This window comes from Pavona decussata, unplaced genomic scaffold, assembly GCF_977016875.1.
Source record: "Pavona decussata unplaced genomic scaffold, jaPavDecu1.1 SCAFFOLD_134, whole genome shotgun sequence".
Lineage (NCBI taxonomy): Eukaryota > Metazoa > Cnidaria > Anthozoa > Scleractinia > Agariciidae > Pavona > Pavona decussata.
Genome location: NW_028145547.1, coordinates 2,872,993 through 2,892,654, shown reverse-complemented (window position 1 = coordinate 2,892,654; position 19,662 = coordinate 2,872,993). Strand labels below are relative to the sequence as shown.

General features: G+C 39.6%; 2 protein-coding genes across 4 annotated transcripts; one reads left to right on the top strand and one right to left on the bottom strand.

The window, feature by feature from the left end:
* The first annotated feature begins 33 nt into the window (after positions 1–33).
* Positions 34–11,625, top strand: LOC146467734 (kelch-like protein 25). Of its 3 annotated transcripts, none has more exons than XM_085125264.1 (3): positions 34–174; positions 3,377–3,452; positions 6,501–11,625. In XM_085125264.1, exon 3 carries the CDS (start codon positions 6,712–6,714, stop codon positions 9,199–9,201), a length of 2,490 nt encoding a protein of 829 aa, XP_084981390.1. In that variant the 5' UTR covers positions 34–174; positions 3,377–3,452; positions 6,501–6,711; the 3' UTR covers positions 9,202–11,625. The 3 variants fall into 3 exon arrangements, 2 of the variants coding, with proteins under 2 accessions (XP_084981390.1, XP_084981389.1); XR_014867634.1 differs by lacking the exon at positions 3,377–3,452 and having other exon boundaries at positions 40–174; positions 6,501–10,132; positions 10,511–11,625; XM_085125263.1 differs by lacking the exon at positions 3,377–3,452 and having other exon boundaries at positions 40–174.
* Positions 11,597–19,662, bottom strand: LOC146467733 (synaptotagmin-2-like). The gene is made up of 4 exons (XM_085125265.1): positions 19,411–19,662; positions 14,229–14,890; positions 13,407–13,533; positions 11,597–13,014 (listed from the first exon to the last, which is right to left on the bottom strand). Coding segments are annotated over exons 1-4 (1,101 nt in total). The 5' UTR covers positions 19,412–19,662; the 3' UTR covers positions 11,597–12,703.

The following is a 19,662-nucleotide window of genomic DNA, read 5'->3' as shown; positions in this document are numbered from 1 at the left end:
CATTTTCGTTCCCAGTTCTTCAGCCGAGTGGCACTACAAAATGGCGTGCCCATAGCCGTAATAGCCGTGCTGAACGTTTGTTGACAAATTCTCGTCTTCATTTCTACAAAGATAAACTTCGTATAGTATGAAGTGAATTGAAGCTCTGTTAAGGTGATGTCAAATGGCTAAAAGGTATGAAGACTGTTTTGATTCTACCTTAATTTCAATCTGGGAAAAACTGTTTCGATGGAGCGATTATGAACTGTAATGATTTGAGTAGACTAATGAATCAGGTAAAACTTCTTTATGACCAAGAAGGATTCACCGAGAATACAAAAAGTCAGGGCAGCATATAGTTAAGGGACCTGTTAACAATTTTATGGTAATAAGAAAGCCATAAAAGCTTAATAAGCGGCCTCATTTATTCCGCATTCTACGCTGCTTAAATGTTTTAGCCGTTCTCCTCAGCGAGATTGAACTGATTGAATAGTTTGGGGTCATGGTCCCTAACCCGGGATCAGGTTTCCCCGCTCCTTGCTCCCTCCTTCCCTGCCTCCACTTAATTTTGAAATATTTTTTCAATTTAGGCTTAAGTTTAAATGAAATTTTTAGCTGCCACAAGTGATCATGAGACAATGACAACATTCATCATCATCATCATCATCATCATCATTATCATTAAATTTGATATCGGAAAACGGTTTGATAAATCAATATCAATCGATAAATTGAGATTAAACGTTATCGATTTTATCAATCAATTGATTAAAATCAATACTCACATCCTGGTGAAGTCTCAACTTTATCAATTTTATTGGATTTATCAATCATTCTAGAATCACTCTTTTAAAAACTATGTTTGTTGAGGCAGCATTTGATTGTAACTATAGATTTAGAAGGCGCTAGCGAAGACCTTGTAACATAAGGCGCTTTGATTTGTCAGAACTGGCCGGCCAGACCGTTGAATATGTAGGGGATGACAGTAAATATTATTACTGTTTTCTCTACATTGATTATTACCGTTAATCAGTATTGAAGTATAGGGTTTTTTTTTACAGCGGTTACCAATAAGACGTGATCTATTGCCTTCAAAAGACTCCAATAAAGTTACATTTTGGTGGACGTCAATCATGGAAAAGCCGTTGAAATTATTTTGAACTCTGTGAACATTTCAAGGCAACAGAACAAAAAAAATTGGCATTTTTATCTGCTGGCAGATGGTAAACTTTATGAAAGTTGATTTCCAAGCCAGTTTAGAAAAGAATGGGCATTGTGTAGATGAGGCCGTATTTTTTTTTAAACACTTTAGATCGCTACCCATAATAATTTTGCAAAATCAGCGATGCGTGCAAGTGAGCAATTATCACGTGCAGTGAAAATTAAAATATTTAATTCAAAAATACCCTTGATTTTCCTTTGATCTGGCTCGGAAATCAATTCTCTTAGCAAGGTAGAATTCTTAGTTTCTTGCCTGGTTACCTTGGAATATTGTCAGAATTCAAAATCATTTCAATGACTTTTCTTTGCTTGACATCCACCGACACGTAACTTTATCATTTATATTATGAATGAATGAATGAATGTATATTCATTTATTCATCCTTCATGGGTATATTAGGAACTCACAGTATGGCCAGCTCCCAGTTGGCTTGATAGCTCAGTTGGTAGAGCACTGCACCGGCATCGCAGAGGTCATGGGTTCGAATCCCGTTCAAGCCTGAATTTTTTTCAGGCTTTTTTTTCGCAACTGCTTAAGTTGCATACTAACTGGTAATCAAAGCATGGTTAATTATTTGGGTTTGGAAACGCATGTAGTAATCTGCATTTTGAGAACAAGATGGTTGAGTTAGACCAGTCCATGGCACAAGATATCTGCAGTTCATGATCAATTCAATCTTTTAGGCCCGGATCAAATGCCATACTTCACATGAGCTGAACTCAATTCAACTACTTAACTACTTATTTAAGTAACGTTTAGAACACTAGCAGCAGTGTTTTGTCGGGATTTAAAACTATGAGGTGCAGCCGAGTGGCTTTAGACCCAATAAAACACGCGCCGCGAGTTTTTTGAATGCCTTCAAAAACTTTCCTGGAAAAGCTTGTGTCAAAAGAGTTCATAATAATGAAAACCTGAAGAATGATGCACTTCAAATTCCGATGGTTTTAGTGTAATTCGAAGCAGGTCACAAAAAGACACGAAAAATGTTAACCTTTTAAGTTTTATCGTTTAATCCTCAAGAATCAACATTCTTTGGACCAATTTTATAACTATTAATTCTTTTTTGTCATTTCCCTTTGGATAATTAACCTGAACAGTTAAATTAACATTAAACAGGCAAAATTTATTGAAGAAACTTGGATGAATTGGTAAGCCTTCATTGCCATTATAAATATCTTTTTTTTTTTTTGCTAAGAGCCATATATTTTCAATTTTCTCTGTTATTTTCATATGTCCACACATATTTCTTGACTTCTTTGCTTTTTATTTGATCCTGCAGGTAAGCTCTGCTGAATTAAGTTTGATGTTTGACTCAACCAGGAGAACTTGATAAATTTTGGTTGATCTAGACTGTAATTAGGTTCGGCTCATGTGGAGTACGACATTTGACCCAGGTCTTACTTGTATTGTTATAAAGCTAACTAAAATCAATAAGCAGTTTGAGAGCAAGCAAACATACTTTGTTAGAAGACCTACCAGAGAACTACATAGGAACTTTTCCGGTCCCCATGGACTTTATGTGCAGCTCGCTTGTAGCAAATCTTCCATCGTGAATTTAAGTTCAAAGAAATATGATGTTTAACCCAGTTTATGCTTGATTCCTTGAGACTCATAACACTCTTTTTTTGAAGCCTAGAACTTGCCAAACAGTTGCTGACTTTGTAAGGGTCCTACATGTATCAATCAAACTTGTCATACCTTATAAGGAAGAAGTTAACCAACCCTCTGTTCTATAGGCAATTTTATGGTGTATGTTGTTGGCCAAATGTTTTGAAAAACCAAATTGAACAAATGCGGTGAGAATAAAGTCAGCTAAGTGTTCAACTCCATGAAGAATTGGCTATTTATACAACCCCAAATTCAAATGATAGCAATGATGTTAGTGAGGAACAATTCAACAGAAAATGAAAAATTTACATCCCTGCTCACCTGATTGAAGCAAACACTGATGACTTAAAGCTTCTGCCTCCAGATTCTTGAAGCAAAATACCTCAAAATTGATAATCAGAGCTACTTCCTCTTTTGCTATTGGGTTGTAGGCTAATTTCCTTATGCTCATACGTTGTAAATCGCCAACAAGTTGCAATCGTTTCTTTGCAATAAATAAAGCTAAATTTCAACATTTATTCAATAAAATGGATAAATTAGACTCACCTCTTGCATATTTGTCTTTAGCCTAGGGAATATTAGTGGTGTCTAAGAAAGCCCTTAATTACAAAATAACCCCAAACCACAAAAGAATACACAAGAGGTCAGTTTGTTTTATTAAGTGGCCATCTCCAGCTTGGTGATTGCCTCTTTTAGTAATAGCAGTTTTTTTGTTTGGTATTTTTTTGCATTGGACACACACTACACACCTCTGTTGGCCAAAGCAGTATCCATTTGATCTATTGTTGTGGAAATTTTTCAAATAACTAATTATTACTTCCTCAAAGGAGTTGTATCGGGAATGCGACACCCTGTGGTCTAACTGCCGCCTAGTTTATAGCTTGGCTGGTAACTAAGGTACCAGACTATTGAGCATGAGGTCCGAGATTCAACCCTGGACCCAACCACTAAACAGGGTCTCATAAGATCTCTTAACACACCCAAAAGATCATTCCTGCTGTGCTATTGCTAAGTGTAAACGAACAGCACTCTTGTTGTTAAAGGAATTTCTTCCTGAATGAAATACAAGACCGAAGCCACTTAGTAACAACTTTAACCATCATGGGGAGAAGCAGCTGAACTTTCTTTATGACCAGCATAAATGTGCATTTTGCAAAATACTTTTCTTGGACTAAGGGCTTTGCATTTCAATAGAACAATCTTTGGCAAATATTTATAAGCAGATTAATTTTTAAGGAAATTGTACTGTATGGACTGGACCCCTAAATCTAAGGCAGTCACTGTTGTGGCAAATCCAAAATGTTGTGTAAGGAGAGTCTGCAGAGTAGAACAAGTAGGGCTACAGTTGAAAATGTTTCAGAGTTTACAACATTTTCAGCCCTTCAAGCCTAATTCCATCAGTTGCATCTAAGCGTGTTCTAGTTGGGTGCAAACATGACATGCTTTGGTGCCAAACATTCAAAGTTTGGAGTAGGCGGCTGTTGTTGATTTGATTTGTTTTTGCTCCACAAAATATTATTTGCAAGCATTTTTAGATGTTAAGAATACTTTCTGGAGGCAAGTGTGCTGTTTCTGAGCAAGAAATATGCCTGCAAGTTGAGAAAAATGAAATAAGGTTATTGTGGAACGCGCTGATCCGGTGCGACAGTTTGCTTAATGGTTGTCAAACTTCAAATGTTTGGCGACAAAACATGTCATGTCTGGAACTCTATTAGAACATGTTTTTTTGTCTCATGTCCATGCTTACATGCAACTGACGGTATTCTTTGGCAAAAGGTTAGGCCTGCAATCCTCAATCCTGAGCAGTTTCTTCTTTGATAGAGTTATAGCAAATCTGTTGGGACAGCAGCAGGTTGGTCTCTGCATTATGTCTTGCTATTTCCTTAGACAAGAAGCTTTACTTCACCTTGTATCTCTTTACCCTGGTATATAAACGAGTATTGGTGAAAAAATGTTGAGACATAATCATTCTGGCATATCTTATCACATTTTCTGATGCCTATTGCTTGCATGTAATCTTTTAATCTTCCTTGGTTTGTTTCAATATCTTTTTACCTTACCTGTATCTGGCTCTTATTCTTTTTTAACAGGAGTTTTTTCTTATATAGGGTGCACCTCTTAACTCCCTTTATAGGTGTAATTTTGAATGTACAGATGTATGTACATGTTGTACAATGTTAACCCTGTGATAGACCAGCATTCCATCTGGGGGTGGTAGTAATACTTAAGGATGGTGCCTACTGGTACAGAAGTATTTTTGCGTTGTTTATGACTATGCGAGAAAAGCATATCTCAGCAAGGACTAGTGGAATCCAAAAAGATAATAGGGTGGGGGGGGGGGGGGGTAACCATGCATTTTTTAGAGATAATTAAGCAACAATAATTTTAAAATGTGCTAAAATACAAAGCAATGTATGCCTTTTTTCCCCAAGTTGAAGTTTTATTTTCTCTGAAAAATGCATGGTTACCCCCAATTTTCTTTTTGGATACCAAGAGCACTTGCTAAGTTCTGCTATCTCTGCATAGTTTTAAACCGTGCAAAAAATTCATATCCTGGTATTATTAGGCGCCACCCATTGGAAACCTGAGTATCTTGAGATGCGCAGAACGTATGCACAGTAACAAAAGTAGGATATTATTCAATGAGCGTGCGTTGGATATGAGATGATAGATAGCCAACAAGGTGCATAGCACCAAGTTGGCTGTAATCATACCATATCCAACAAGTGCGAGTGGAATAATTTTTTTATTAAAACATCCAAGAAATATTGCTAGATCTTGTTGATTTTGCTTGCAAGAACGACCAGAAAACAATTTAATGATCGCTATTTCTCAGGCATGGTGTAAAGTAATATTATTGAACTAAATGTGATGGTATATATCCAGCCTGGTGAATGAATGAGAATGATGTATTATTCTAGAGAGTGACACAGGCATACTCGGAAAGAAGAAAGCCGAGTGTTCCTGTCAGGAGTCGAACCTAAGACCGTCTGATTACTAGTTCGGATACTCTACCACTGAGCTACAGGAGACTCGGGGGAGCTAACTAAGGCCATTAAACTAGGTTCATGGGACAAATATCCTACACACTGCTAGGATTTGAATGTCTAGAATAATACATCATGTTTTCATGGTTCACACACTTGCTTTTCATCTTTGATACATTTTTCCAGGAACAAATGTGAGCGGGGGGGGGGGGGGGGGAAATATATATATAAGCTATATGAATATCTGCCGCTGTCAAGGGTATGGTTTTCAATCAGTTTAGTCTGGGATAGGCTATAGAAATGAGAGAGTTTTGGTCTAGAATAGGGCATCATTTTCAGGGAAACTGATCCATTGCTTGAAGAATTTAGTCTAAACTACGTTTCCCAGGAATTGACACTCAAAAATTGTGTTTTAGTTGTTGTTGTACATGTAGAAGATTTTGTTTTGGCTGGACTGTCTTATTGATTGAGTTTCTGGAAAATAGCGAGTCTGGGATAGGGTAGGGATTTCTGGTCTTTTATCTAGTATAGGGATGCAAAATGCAGCTGAACTTGGTCTGGTTTAGGGTAAGAGTTTCAGAGTCCCAGTGGCATTCCTCCAACCAAAAATGTTTAGAGTACCTCCCCCCCCCCCCCCCCCCCAGTAGCAGGGTTTGACTGTATCATAGAAATCATGATTTTAAAATATAATTCATCCTTTTCAGGTTGTGACAATGATGTGTGAATACGATCAGTTTTACTCTGTACAACAAAGGACATGAAATGTGTATTGCTTCCAACCCAAGGACAAGGCATGCTACGTACATGGAGAAGGGGAGTTCACAAGGCTTGACGGGTCTGGTGTTGTGTGATGCAAAAGGTGTTGTGTGACATGAGAGTAGAGAGTGAGTCAGTTGTTGTTTTGTTGAGATTGAAATGGGTAAAACATGGTCAAAATGCACATGCACTTGTGCTGCTGAGCAGCAGCATCCATTGGAAGCATTACATCCAAGCAATGTAGATTTATCGTTAGCACCAAGCGAAGAAGAAAATGCCGTAAGAGACTCCGAAGCAGGAGAAGAAGAACAGGGCAGTGAGGGACCTATTTCTGTGAAGACTTCCTACCAGCTCTTCCTACTTGAAACTCTCAATACATTCCGGCACGAAAGCCTTTTTACCGACTTTACCATAAAAGTGAACGGCAAGGATTTTCCAGTCCACAGAAATGTGTTGGCTGCCAGTTCATGTTACTTTAGGGAACTGTTTTCTAACAACGACTCATCTCAAGCTGTTTACCACGAGTTTGAAAAAGTCGAACCAAGTACTATGGAGAATATGCTCAATATCTTATACACAGGAAAATGTAAATTGGATCAGCAGAGTGCCTCATCGATGCTTTATGTGGCCGAAATTTTGGGTCTTCAAGAGTTATTAAAGAAATATACAGAACACACAAATGGAAATAAAGGATCTGCTTCTAAGTTGAAACTATTCAATACTAACGACCAAGACGCTATTTTGACTAATCTGTCGTTGTTTCGGGAGGAAGGGTTGTTTTGTGATCTCACATTGACAACTGGTAGCGACAGAGTCGTTCCAGTTCATAAGAATGTTCTTGCGGCTGTGAGCTGTTATTTCAAAGGACTCTTTAGATCTGAAATGCGAGAGGTTCACGAAAGAAATGTTGACTTTGGTGTCATAGACGAGGCAATCGTGGAGGAGTTGTTGGCGTTTGTGTACAGTGGAGAGATTGCCATTACTTTTGACAACGCGAGGAGCCTGCTTCAAGCCAGTGATTACTTGCTCATAGAACACTTAAAAAGACGAATTATTGATTTTGTAAAGGATTCTTCAACATTGTCGAATTTTTGGCTCATATATTCACTTGTAAGAAGCTTCGATTGTCTCGATGAAATTTACCAAGAAATGGTGAATTTTGTATGTACTCACTATTGGAGTATTGCACTCTCTAACGATTATCTGGAGATCACGGACCAGGATGTTAGATGGTTTCTTTCAAACGACGATATTTTGTCCAGCGAAGCACAAATGCTGGAATCTTTGGTTCGCTGGTACAAACACTCGCCTGAGGACAGAGAGGAGCCCTTCAAGAGACTTTTGAATCTAATCCACATGGCCAGCATTCCAGATGTCTTCCTAAAGAAACTTGCTGCTGATGAAGATGTCGATGAGTTGACCAAATTCTCCGGCTACAAGCTGAAAGATGGCGTTTCAACAGAGAATGTTTATCAGACCGCGTATTTCCACAACGTAGTCCTGTTTGGCTTAACACATAGACTGCATTATACACACTCCTACAATCTGTGCTACTGGCTTCCGTTTGCTGGCCCGTGGTCTCTCATCGCTCGCATTCCTCATAACAAGTCAATGCTGGCCAATGGCACACCTCTGGTTTACACGAATTCTGGACTATATGTGCAAGTTCCTTGGAACAATCCCAAGCTCGCATTCCACAGAAACCCTCTGACAGCCCGCCATCTTATGCCAAACTCGGGTGTGGCTCCAACCACTGATATAGAACCTTCTGCACCGATGACATTTGACTGCGCGGCGGTGACTATGGGCAGATTTATTTACTTGATTGGAGGAATGTCTATGCAGGAGGTCGCGGAAGTCAAAACAGTGCAGCGTTATGATGTGGAGAAGCAGGCGTGGACATCGGTGGCGGACATGTGTGAACCGCGGTACGAGCTCACTGCGGTAAACTACAAAGATAGGTACATCTTCGTGTTCGGAGGCACAGACGGCTCGGCTCACAGAGAGTGTCTAAAGACAGTGGAAAGGTATGATCCACAGACTGACCGCTGGGCGTATGTTTCGCCCATGCACCAGCCTCGATCAAGCGCCTTTGCGTTTGTCCATAATGAGAAAATCTATGTGATTGGTGGAGAGCGAGGTGAAGACGTCACTCCGACAGACTGCGAGATGTACGATCCAGCGACAGACGATTGGCAGGTGCTCAAAATACAGGTGAACAAGCTGTATACGCGAAAAGGACGCTCGGAGGAAGGCTCCTTTGTTTACCTCACGTCCAATGAAACGAACGTGGAAAGGAAAAGCAGTGCAGGGAAGACATGTTTTGTGCATGGTGTGCTTGCAGTGGAGTCTAGCCCGACAGCGCAGCAGGACGCGGCCATGTTGGAGGAAGCTAAGATCACTCGGCCTTACGTGACCTGTATAAATGGCTCCATCGTGATTCTTGATTTCAGTACCTGTGCTGATGGCCAGCGCAAAGCGGACTTTTACTTTGTGGACCCAGAGTCAGGTGACTTTAGAATCTTGCATTCCTTGTTTGCGTGGCCCACTGACATTTCATACGGCGCCTTGATGCCTCTGAGCCGAAAAGACATGATGAAGGCTCTCAAGGACTACCCCGCTCTGGAGAGCTCTAAAAGTTATTTGTAAACCCTGCTGTTTACAGTGCAGTCTCGTTGCAACGAACCCATCCATCTCTGAGAATTTAGCGCCGTACATACGATGCGTTTGTTGTTTCATGGGTATTGGTCGGATTTCAAATTCCAAAGTCTTTCTTAAAATGTACCGGTCTCATTGTTTGTTCACAGCGCCTCGCTTGATTCGAGTGCCATTAGTACAAACACATAAAGGTCTTCTCAGAGCTCCATTTCCAAAATTCAAATCAGTTAGCATTGCAGGGTTCAATGTTCAATCTGATGTAAATTTTCTTTAAATTATTAGAATTCATTCAATATCCAGGAGTTGAAACCACGCGCCTCTTTGGATTAAAATAATTTTCTTTTGTTTTTAATGTTTACAGCACTTAAAATTGCTCTGATTTTCAATAATTTGTATATTTCCAAGAAAATTTTTCGCGAGTGTCAAATTTTATGGTTGTGAAGTCTTGAAAGTCAGTAATTTTTTTTTCGCTTTTAATTTATAGTTTGAAGGATATGTTGTGGGATCGTTGCTTCAACTCAATCTATGAACTGATCGCTTACTTAACACGCGACAGTATAATCAATTTTAATTAATTCGCGTCTAGAATCCCATCTGAATTTACCAAAGCATTGCTGCACGCAAGTCGTGAGCCAGCTCGATTCTGATGGGATACTTTTTGTAAGATTTTTTGTTTCCAAGACGATTTGCAAACCCTCCATCCTGTCGTAAGCGCTTCGTGGGAATGATTACAGGGTCCTCCAGATTTGACCACGAGTACGAGATTGAGTACGAGTACGACATTTCTCATCTAGTTTACGTGGTTTAGATAACCACTTGTCACACCAATCTTGTTTTTAGGGTCTCCTTATCGGTTGGTAAACAACGGGAAGAAGCGAGAGTTTTGGGGATGCGACTGATTTGAAATTTGAAAGTCGTCCTCGTACTCAATTAGGGAGCTTAAGAAACGACGCCGGACGGCGACGGCAACGACAACGCCGCAAAACAATAGGTTTAATGAACAAAACAATCGCTCTGCAAATGCGTTTTACATTTGGTAAATTTCTTTGCGTCCTCTGTAAAACAACAACGTGAAATGACCACCTTTAAGGTTTTGTGGAGAACGTGAGTTTCACGCATGGCGATGAATTTTTCATTTTCTTTCTTAACTTGTACGCCACTCCTACCAATTTGGTTCCTGGATAGTTCGCCATTTTTGTAAAAGTTGAACGAGTTGAAATAATCGCGAAGTAGCACAAATGAAATAAAGATGTATTTTCAGTTGACGTTTTCGTTGCCGTTACCGTCGTCGTTCCTTAAGCTCCCTAATGTCGTTCTCGTACTCTAATCTGAAGGTGCCTTATATTTTTTGCCAGTTCGAATTTCAAACAGGTGTGAACTCATCCCGGTTCTCTCACGTGTCTCTCTATGTGTTACGTGTTACCGGTCTCAAATCGCATCAGTATCAGTCGTATCTGTGTGAGTTCACACCACTAGCTGTGTCGGATCAAGATTCTTGGAAAGGCATACTGACCTCATGTAAACACACTGAGGAGAGACTTTTAGATTCTAGGTACGAGTACCGCTACGAATACAAAGTTTTTAGTGAAGTACTAAGAAGAGAGATATCCCAGGAAGCTTCATTTTACTCTGTGTGAGCGACGAACTTGACGCGATTGTTTTGAATAATGATAGCTAGGGCTTTTGGGATTCCAAAAAGATGAGATCACCTATGTTTCAAGGACTTGTTTTCGCCACTACGCCATTCTCACAAAAACTCGTAGTAAAATGACGACGGTAAGCTCGTTTTCCCGCCAAAATGACACTTACTCACACGCATGCGCTCTTTGTCTATTGGAAAAACTCATTCACACCAACAAAACATGTTTAGTTAAATCGGGTTTAACAACATGAAAATTGATAACAGAAAGCTGAACCATTGGCTTTGACATAGGATTCAAGTAAACTTTAACTTATGCTTTCATTTGTGCTAAATCTGTAGTCTACAAAAATTCGAAAGCAGCTTTTATGAAGGAACAATTTTAAACTGTGTTTAACTAAACAGCTTTTAAACGTGTTTAAGCCTTGGTGTGAATGGGGCAGTGGTCGTATTTGTATTCGCACTAGAATCGAAAGTCTGTAGTATCTGATGACTGTTCGTTTCATATTTCTTTAAGTTTCAAACTCAAATCGCCATAAAAACAGCTTATGTAAACGCAGTATAGTTTTCACCTCTTGTTGGAATGAAAATATGAAAATGTTAACACCCCCTCCCCCCTTCCCCTCTTAAACGACATGAAAGCAAGTTAGGTTCTTGTAAATGTATTTGCAACTTATTGCGTGGAAGGCAAAAATCTCAATTTCCTGTACGGTTGCTCATAGCTTATTGTATGTACAAGGGACGCCATTATATTAAAAGCTTTTTATTGCTTTTCATTCGACTCTTGTGTTTTGACAATGGACTTGATACAAGACCTCAAAATAATTGTTACTCTGTCTTACAGAATTTATATTCTTATCATTGCCGGTCACTGAATACCTGTTATCATAACTGTTTTCTCTCTTCTCGCCACTGGCAGACACGAAAGAATTCAGGCACTCCTAACCTTTGGATTGATAAGTGCATAAATCCCTAATTCTTCTTTAGCCTTGATACAAGGCCCCTCAATTCTCACTCAATTTTGTCATTCTAACTCCAAATTCAGTAAATTTCTTTACAAACTTTCCAAACACAATTGCGAGTCTAACCCTCGCTTAGGAACCCCCTCGATGCAGATCAGCAATGTAAAGCTTATTAGAGACCCTTATTTTTCCCCTCCTCCACTTCTGCTATTTGTCACCACGAATTACAGATATAAGCACACCCGAAAGTTACCTTTTGTAAAAAATGCTGTGTTAGCTGGCAAGCTTCGTGAAGCCTCTCCTCCACTCGCCCTTCTCTGCCTCCCCTTGCCCACCATCTTTTCCTCGTTGTCTAAAGACGCCAGCGTCATCGTCATTATCCCTGAGAGAACCATGATATTTATTTTTCCCTGACTTTCATCACCCCATACTTTATCATAAATTTTATGTAGAAAGGTCGGTTTAGTATCAACCAAAAGGAGAGAAAATAAAGGAAGAGGGAAAAGAGTGCTGTTGTTCTTGTACGAAGTTAAAGTTAAAGAAGTCGTTTTAAAAAAATATAAGAAGCGGTCACAACAACCGGAATCTGCTAACCATAACTGATTAAATTAAAAATAATTAAAAGAAGAGTTTAAAACTATATTTGTTTGAATGAAAGTTCGAATTGGTGTTGTGCATGTAACACAACAATACTTTACGTTTCTTTTTAAGTTAACTTTGTCTGAGCGTTCGTTTTTTAATTACTTCATATTTACACTCCTAATATTAAATACAATTTAACTACTCACTATAAATTTAAAATCTCAGAAGCCATTGTAATAAATAAACTCCCCTTGTATAGAGTCTATAGAATAAATATATTCGGCTCGCAAGTCACGTGCGCTGCATGACATTACGAGCCAGGAACTATGGGATGCCACATGGCGATTGGTTTCCGCAGCGAGGCTAACATGTGAGTCCAGTGTGAAAAGCCACTTCCGGTCACATGCTGTCCAAGCAGCACGTGACCAATCACTTGATCAGAGCCATGTGAATGCTTGTTGACAACAAGAACCTTGAAGGTAACTTTCTGGAGGGTGTCCGTAGTAACTTTGAACGTGAAAGCTTCATTGTAAACAGGGTTGACCGTCTTCTTCTGCATGGCTGTCCGCTTTCTTCCTAACCTCGTTTTGTTCAACATCAAGAACACTTTGACGGAGGGTCCTGTAGAAAAAAATATACAATTTGTCATGCTACGAATTACATTTGCTGTTCACAGTTTCAACTCGTAACATTTTTTATCTTTGCGGTTCTCATACGCATCTTATTGCATCCACCCTGTTGCGTTTCGCGAGCGCTTGTAAAGACTGGCTAAAAGCCAAAGGTGAAACGTACCGCCAACCAATCGCACTACGTCATAACCACATTGAGAGTGATTTGGCTTGCTGCACTTTTTCCCGCGCTTGGCACTTGTCACGTGTTTTTTTCTTGTTTTGGTATTGGTTTATGTCCACTTGTTATGACAATGATTGGCTAATGGGGTTGAATACTTTGGTCGTCACTATGATAATGCATTTTTAATCGTTGGTTGCTATACAAACAGAGCGCAAACTTACCCCACAAACCAGATTGCGACTCTATTTTCAGGTTTCGTGCCTTTAGAATCACGATCGTAAGACGCTGGGTGGTGGGAAAGTAGTTTAATGAGAGGAGCAGCTCACCAACGTACTCATGACTTGGCATCTGGAGATAAAGTGACAGGCAGACAGAAGTTATTGTAGTGAGAGTATGTTTTCAAAGGCGCTTGATTTCCTGAGAAGTATTTCGCTCTCTTATATCAGGGAAGAGTCGTGTTTAGGACATGTGATTCTATAGGTCTCTGTAATCGGAGTCTGGCGGCTTTTTGACAAGGAATTTATTCGAACATCTTTTGACCCGAGTGGATTTCCTCTTAGTGTAAAAGTGGGTAAAAAGTGTAAAAATAGGACCGCGCCCGGAGTGAAAATATCTTAAGAAAAAATGGGAAAAAAGAATTAATTAATGGCGAATTCCGCCTTTCGCCCCTGGATCCGCAAATGGGAGTTCTATCCTCGCAAGTCAATTGATCTACTCTAATTTACTTGCGATAAATTATCTACTCTGATTTACTTGTCCACAATGATGTTAACTCGTGAACACTGTAGCAGCTACTTCGCCTGTGTATGAAAAAAAACCTTGCGTGGCCATATAGTTACTGCTCAGGTGTCACCGAGTTTAGGATGAGGAGTGTGAACTCCAGGTATTCTCTGCGATCGCATTTCGATTCGATCCGAAACCTACGGGCCACAGGTTTTTAAGTCGCTTAAGACTGTTAGGTGTCAAATTCGTTAAACAAATTTTGTTAGGCCTAGAAGATTTAGCTCACAGATAACAGATTTTAACAAGAGATTGTTGTTTACCTTTGTCGAGCCAACGATGTCGTACCACCTGGGATGCGGTTCACCAAGCTCCGCTTCGTCCAGCGAAAGCACCACTTGACCAATCAAATGCGAGTTTGAAAACGAGTCCAGTTCGATCAATCGAATGGAGAACGAAAGTTTTCCTATTGGGTTCCCGTCCAACGAAAACAACAACTCCTCGTTCCATTGCGGTTCAAAGGTCATTTTTTGTTTCTCAATTACTCTCTCATCCAGAGTTTTTTCACCCTTACATAGCTGAACCACAGGATGAACGTACGCGGTTTGTACGTTCGTTCGGCAAATGATTCCCTTCGCTTGAACTAGTCCAATGATTACAACATCCTCTTCTTTGTTGTAATCAAGCCATAACTGGAGTTTGCCAAATTCTCCTGGTGTTTCAATAATATACGGTTCCTCTCCGCTGGAAATGCTGTCGAAGTCGGCCACAGAGCCGTTTTCATAAGTTTGATAAGTGATTCCCGCCGGCCATTTGCCCTTCTGCTGTATGAAGTAAGACTCTTGTGAGGGGCTGCGCCTGCGATGCGTTCTGCGGTAACGCCACCATACCCAGCAGCACTTGCACAGCACGGCTAATAACGCGGCAGCTAGGGCCGAGGCTACCCCGACCACTACTGCTAAAACCAAAGTTAGTTTGACGGCCACTGAAAAAGATAGAAGCGATACGGAATGGTGATTTTAGTGAGCGTAGCATCTCGTTTGCCTGTACAGGCAACCAGGGTCACTCAAAAGACACCGCCGTGAGTGAATGCTGAGATACATTCTTTGCAGACATTGTCCGCAGACATTCTTCAGTGTTTTTCCTAAACTTAATGCCTCAACCCTTTCACTCCGGCAATTCCTTTTGAGCATCGTCGATCGTGGCATAACCGTAACTTGATTAGCAATATTACACTTCTCTCAATAGTTTCCACAAAATGCTTACCCAATAATTACGACGTGTGCAAAATTTCTTGCTACCTGGTTGTCATACTCTAGGATTTCACCCTCAGACCCAAATTGCTATTACAGTCGACTCCCGATAACTCGAACCCTCTCTAACTCGAACCAATTTTCCTTTCCTTTCAGGTCATTTTCTATATAATTTTACCCTCGATAACTCGAACTTCCGATAACTCGAACCTTTTTCAATTTCCCTTGAAGGTTCGAGTTATCGGGAGTCGACTGTATGTTTACAGCATAATAAATAGCAGTAAATGAAAGTGTTACGCTTTCATTTGAAGGATCACACTCGAGGATTTTGTCCCCTAGACCCTAGTCACATGAGCAGATGTTTAAAATGGCGGATCTACAACAGACCTTCAGGGGTAAGTGAGAGGCCCGCTCTCGAACGCACCTCGACTAGCTGCTCTTCATGAAAGTCTAAACCTGAAAAGTACCGGGGGGGTGGGCGGCCCCCTGTTCCCCTTGCCTAGATTCGCTATTGGTTTAGCTCTTGACTAAATTCCCTACTTCAGAAAACAAAGCAAAACAACCGCAGATTTCCCAACTGACGGAGGGTTAATCAGCCTGAAACAGCGGTTAGTTTTTCTTGCAAACTGCCATTGATTGCACACAACATGGAAGCAATGAAAAGGTCGAAATCTCGGTTGTCGTAAGTCCGTTTTAGCGGTGTAAGCTTGAAGCTTGTCGAGCAGACGACTTGTACTTCCCGGCTCAACCGTCGGAAAGATGACGAAGAAATAAAAAATATAATATGGACGCAAGGAAGTCAGTTTTTTTTTCACCAAAAATAGGAAAGCTCCTGTTATTTTGGCAGTAGTTCTTTAATTAATTTACGTGATGACCACACCTAACGTACGGAAACAAAGTTGCGACGTCCAGTTACCTTTGCGAATGTTACTTGTCCTTGCTGTCGAACTTGGAAATGTATGAACAGATTTACAATGTAACACTGGTGTCTTCTAGTTTTCCTGCTATTGTATCGCTTATGAAAGCTGAATTAATATGTCGCATGTCATACTTGCCTCATGCTACGGAAACCGAATTAAGCTCCGGCCCTGTGAGCCACTTTATGGGCTTGTAATGCGACTTTTCAGAGGTGCTTAATGGGATTCAAATTACTCTATTCAAGTTTTAGGCCATTCAATTCTCAGAGTAAACCTTATGTCCTCTGTGTGGTTACATTCGGCTGGTTTACTGAAATTTGCTTATTGTTTTCTGGTGTTTCATAACAGAATTGAGAAGTGAAAAAGTTGGAGACAAATAGAATGATGGAAAAATTTCAGTTAAAATCTTAACATTTGTAAAGGCACCATGTGCATAAATTGATCACCGCGAATGTTGTTCAAAGAGCATTAGCGCTAATTTTGCCATCTTGTAGATCAATTTTAACATCTTGTAACCATTATCAAAAAGTTAAAAAAAACTCAGTGAGTCCCCGCAACGATGCCTAATAGTTATTTTGTTGAAAATTAAGGATTCGGTCCATCACGACCAAGAGCTTTTAATAAAGGTTTTTTAATATAGGTTTGAAATAGGAAGCGACTCATCTCAGTCTTAAGTTACTAGGCAACTTACTCGAGGGTAGCTCCAAGAAAGTTAATATTCGAGAGCGAGTGTATTGATTGCGAAACTAATAGTAAATTCATGTTATTTTCACTATAAAGATATTTGTACTCAAAACTAGTTCATAGTTTAATCTTTTTTAATTCATGACAGTTCGTTAGAACACGGCCAGAAGAGCCAAGATTTGTTTCGGTCCACGTATGATTATTTTCTTTCCTATCAGCTTTCGATTCGCGCTCGCTTTGCTGAATGCTTGTTCGTCTTCTTAATTCAAGGTTATTATTCTTTGCTTTTAGGTCTCCTCATTCTTCTTCATAAAAGTTTAAAATTTCAATTATAAACTGCTTGAAAAGCTCGTTAATTTGCACGAATTTTGTCCTATCTAATATCTACCCCTTGTCTCATCAGTCCTCATTTGAAATTCGTAAATTTCAGCATAAATTTTGTCCCGGATTCAGTTCAGTTTTTGGTCATCTCCATATCGTCCCTTGCTTTTACTCGTATGGTCATTTAAAGATTGTGAATTCTTCTACGAATCTACTTTCTGATGACTCTTGTTGTCGTATCAAGGAATGATCGAAGAAAGAAAACGAATTGATCGCCAGCTACTGGCAACTGAAACCACTGCCGGTGATGAATGATAAGGCTTTCCTTTTGAAAGTAGTTTTGAATAAATTTTGGCAGCAATGACAAAAACCTCTTCTACAGAAACTAAATTAAGCTCACAATCTACTTGAACACGGAATATAATAAAGTAGTCATCTCGCGTGCTTGCGTTTTGAATCGGTAAAATCTTTCAACGCACGCAAGCCAACCAAGAGCTTTGCGCATATCAAAATCAGGTTTGCTTCTCCAGTTTTATAGCGCAGAGTAGCAGGTTTACAGACAAAAGCGAGCATTCGGTTGCCCTATTTTTTTTTGTTGAACAGTCCTGACGGCCAAAAAAAGTTCTAAAACAGCCCAACGCCTTTGAAACCTCTGCCAGTCTTATCGCTATCTTTCTTTTTTCTTTGTTATTTTTTATTAGTCTTAGATGCCAATTTTAGGACACAGTAACAATGCCTTCCATGGCAGAACCGAGAAAATCGTTTTGGAAATGCAACTCGAAAAGGTGTTCTGTTCTGTTTTGTTTTTTAACCCGCATTGCAGTTGTCATCCGATTTATTACAAACATGTTTGATTTGCATTTCCAACTTCACCTGTCTCCACTTAGATCTTCCCAAGATCTTGCCGACAAATGCAATTTGTTTTAATCATCAAGAACCAAATCGGTGAAGTTCAACAATATTATGTTACAAATTGAAAAACGAAGGGAAAAAAAGAATGTTTTGGTTCCCATCGTGGGTAGATTTTAATATCGAAAAAATAGTGCGTCATTTGACATACGAGATTTACTGAACTACAAATAAAGATGAGTTTTCCCTCAGGCTATGTAACTAGAATTCGCACGATTCTTCAACTTATTATCATATTTTTTTTTATAGTTCTGAACATTTTCACCTTTCATTTTCGAAGAGACACGTGTGAGTCAGTTTGGATATTTTTCAGGTCTGGATATTTTTCCTTGGAAAGTAAAACTGGATATGATCATTTTAGTTTCCCGGGACAACCATCCGGTTTAGTAAAACCTGACCGATAAACTTTCAATATTGACAAACATTTGCAATTCAGATTCAATGCAATGTGTCCTCTGGCACACGACGTAAATAAAACAAATGGCATATATTTCTTTCAATTAATCACTAAACCTTCGGGCAGCGCGTGTTCTCTAAGCAGTTATACTCGCTGAACGAAATAAAATTAACTATTTAAGATGGAACTGAAAGGGACATAAACCAGTTCAGAAAAAAACATCTTCATTTTCGGCTTTCCACGGCGTTTAAAATTCTTCAAAACAAAATGCAAACAATGATTGTTCCTTTCGCAGCTCGCATTTATTAACACTTTCGTCAACAAACAACTATCATCCCGAAATATTCGACCAAAGTCTAACTGTTCGAATCCCTTTGACTGCATTTAAAACATCAAACTTCTTTCGTTTCTTGCAATAAACTAAAATTTACATCTAAGTACGGGGTGCACGTTTTAGGTAATCATCTGTAATCAGTGACTTGACGATTCTCTGAAAAATTTTGTCTGAATTTTATATTATTTACTGTCTCGTACATTTATTCGCCTGGTAAGAAAATGAACGGGTCAGCATCGATTTATAGTTTTCAGTTAAGCTTCCCAAGCACAGCATTAAATGATAGGCTGATAACTAAATTCGAGTGAAATCAGTGTCTCAGATGATCGGATGCAAATTTTGCATAAGACCCGGCTGATGGAAGACGTGTATCCCTTATTGCGCTGTATTTCCCAATTTATAAAAAACAGTCACTTTCGAAATGATCTTTTGAACCACAGTATCATTGGAAAACCACAACAGAAATTATACCGCCCTTATTACAAGATTTAAGGCGCACTATTAGGTGCAACTGCCTTAAGACGTCGAGAACAGTGCAGCCCATCCTTTCAAAATAGACAATTTTTTTTTTAAGCGAAATGGCACATTTTGCGGCTAAACGCACAAGTTAGATGAACGAGCCTAATGCGCTTTAACTATTGTGCAACTTGAGTTAGCCTGTAAATACAGATCAAAAGATGATCTACATACTTGGTGATTAAATCCGGAAAGCTTGGCCATTGCAGGCGCTGTCCCAGCACTGAAGATCACTTTCGCTGTTTCGACAGCGCAAAATTATCCCACTTTCTACTTGATATCGCAATATTATTTGCGGATGACTCTTCGCGGGTTTTGCTTTCCAATCGAATTAGCGGCTAGAAACTGCAACTAAAGGCTGTATATGTATACTTCCTCTCTCCTCGCCGCAATTTTCAAGCCATCTTTGCAAATCAGGTAGGGCTT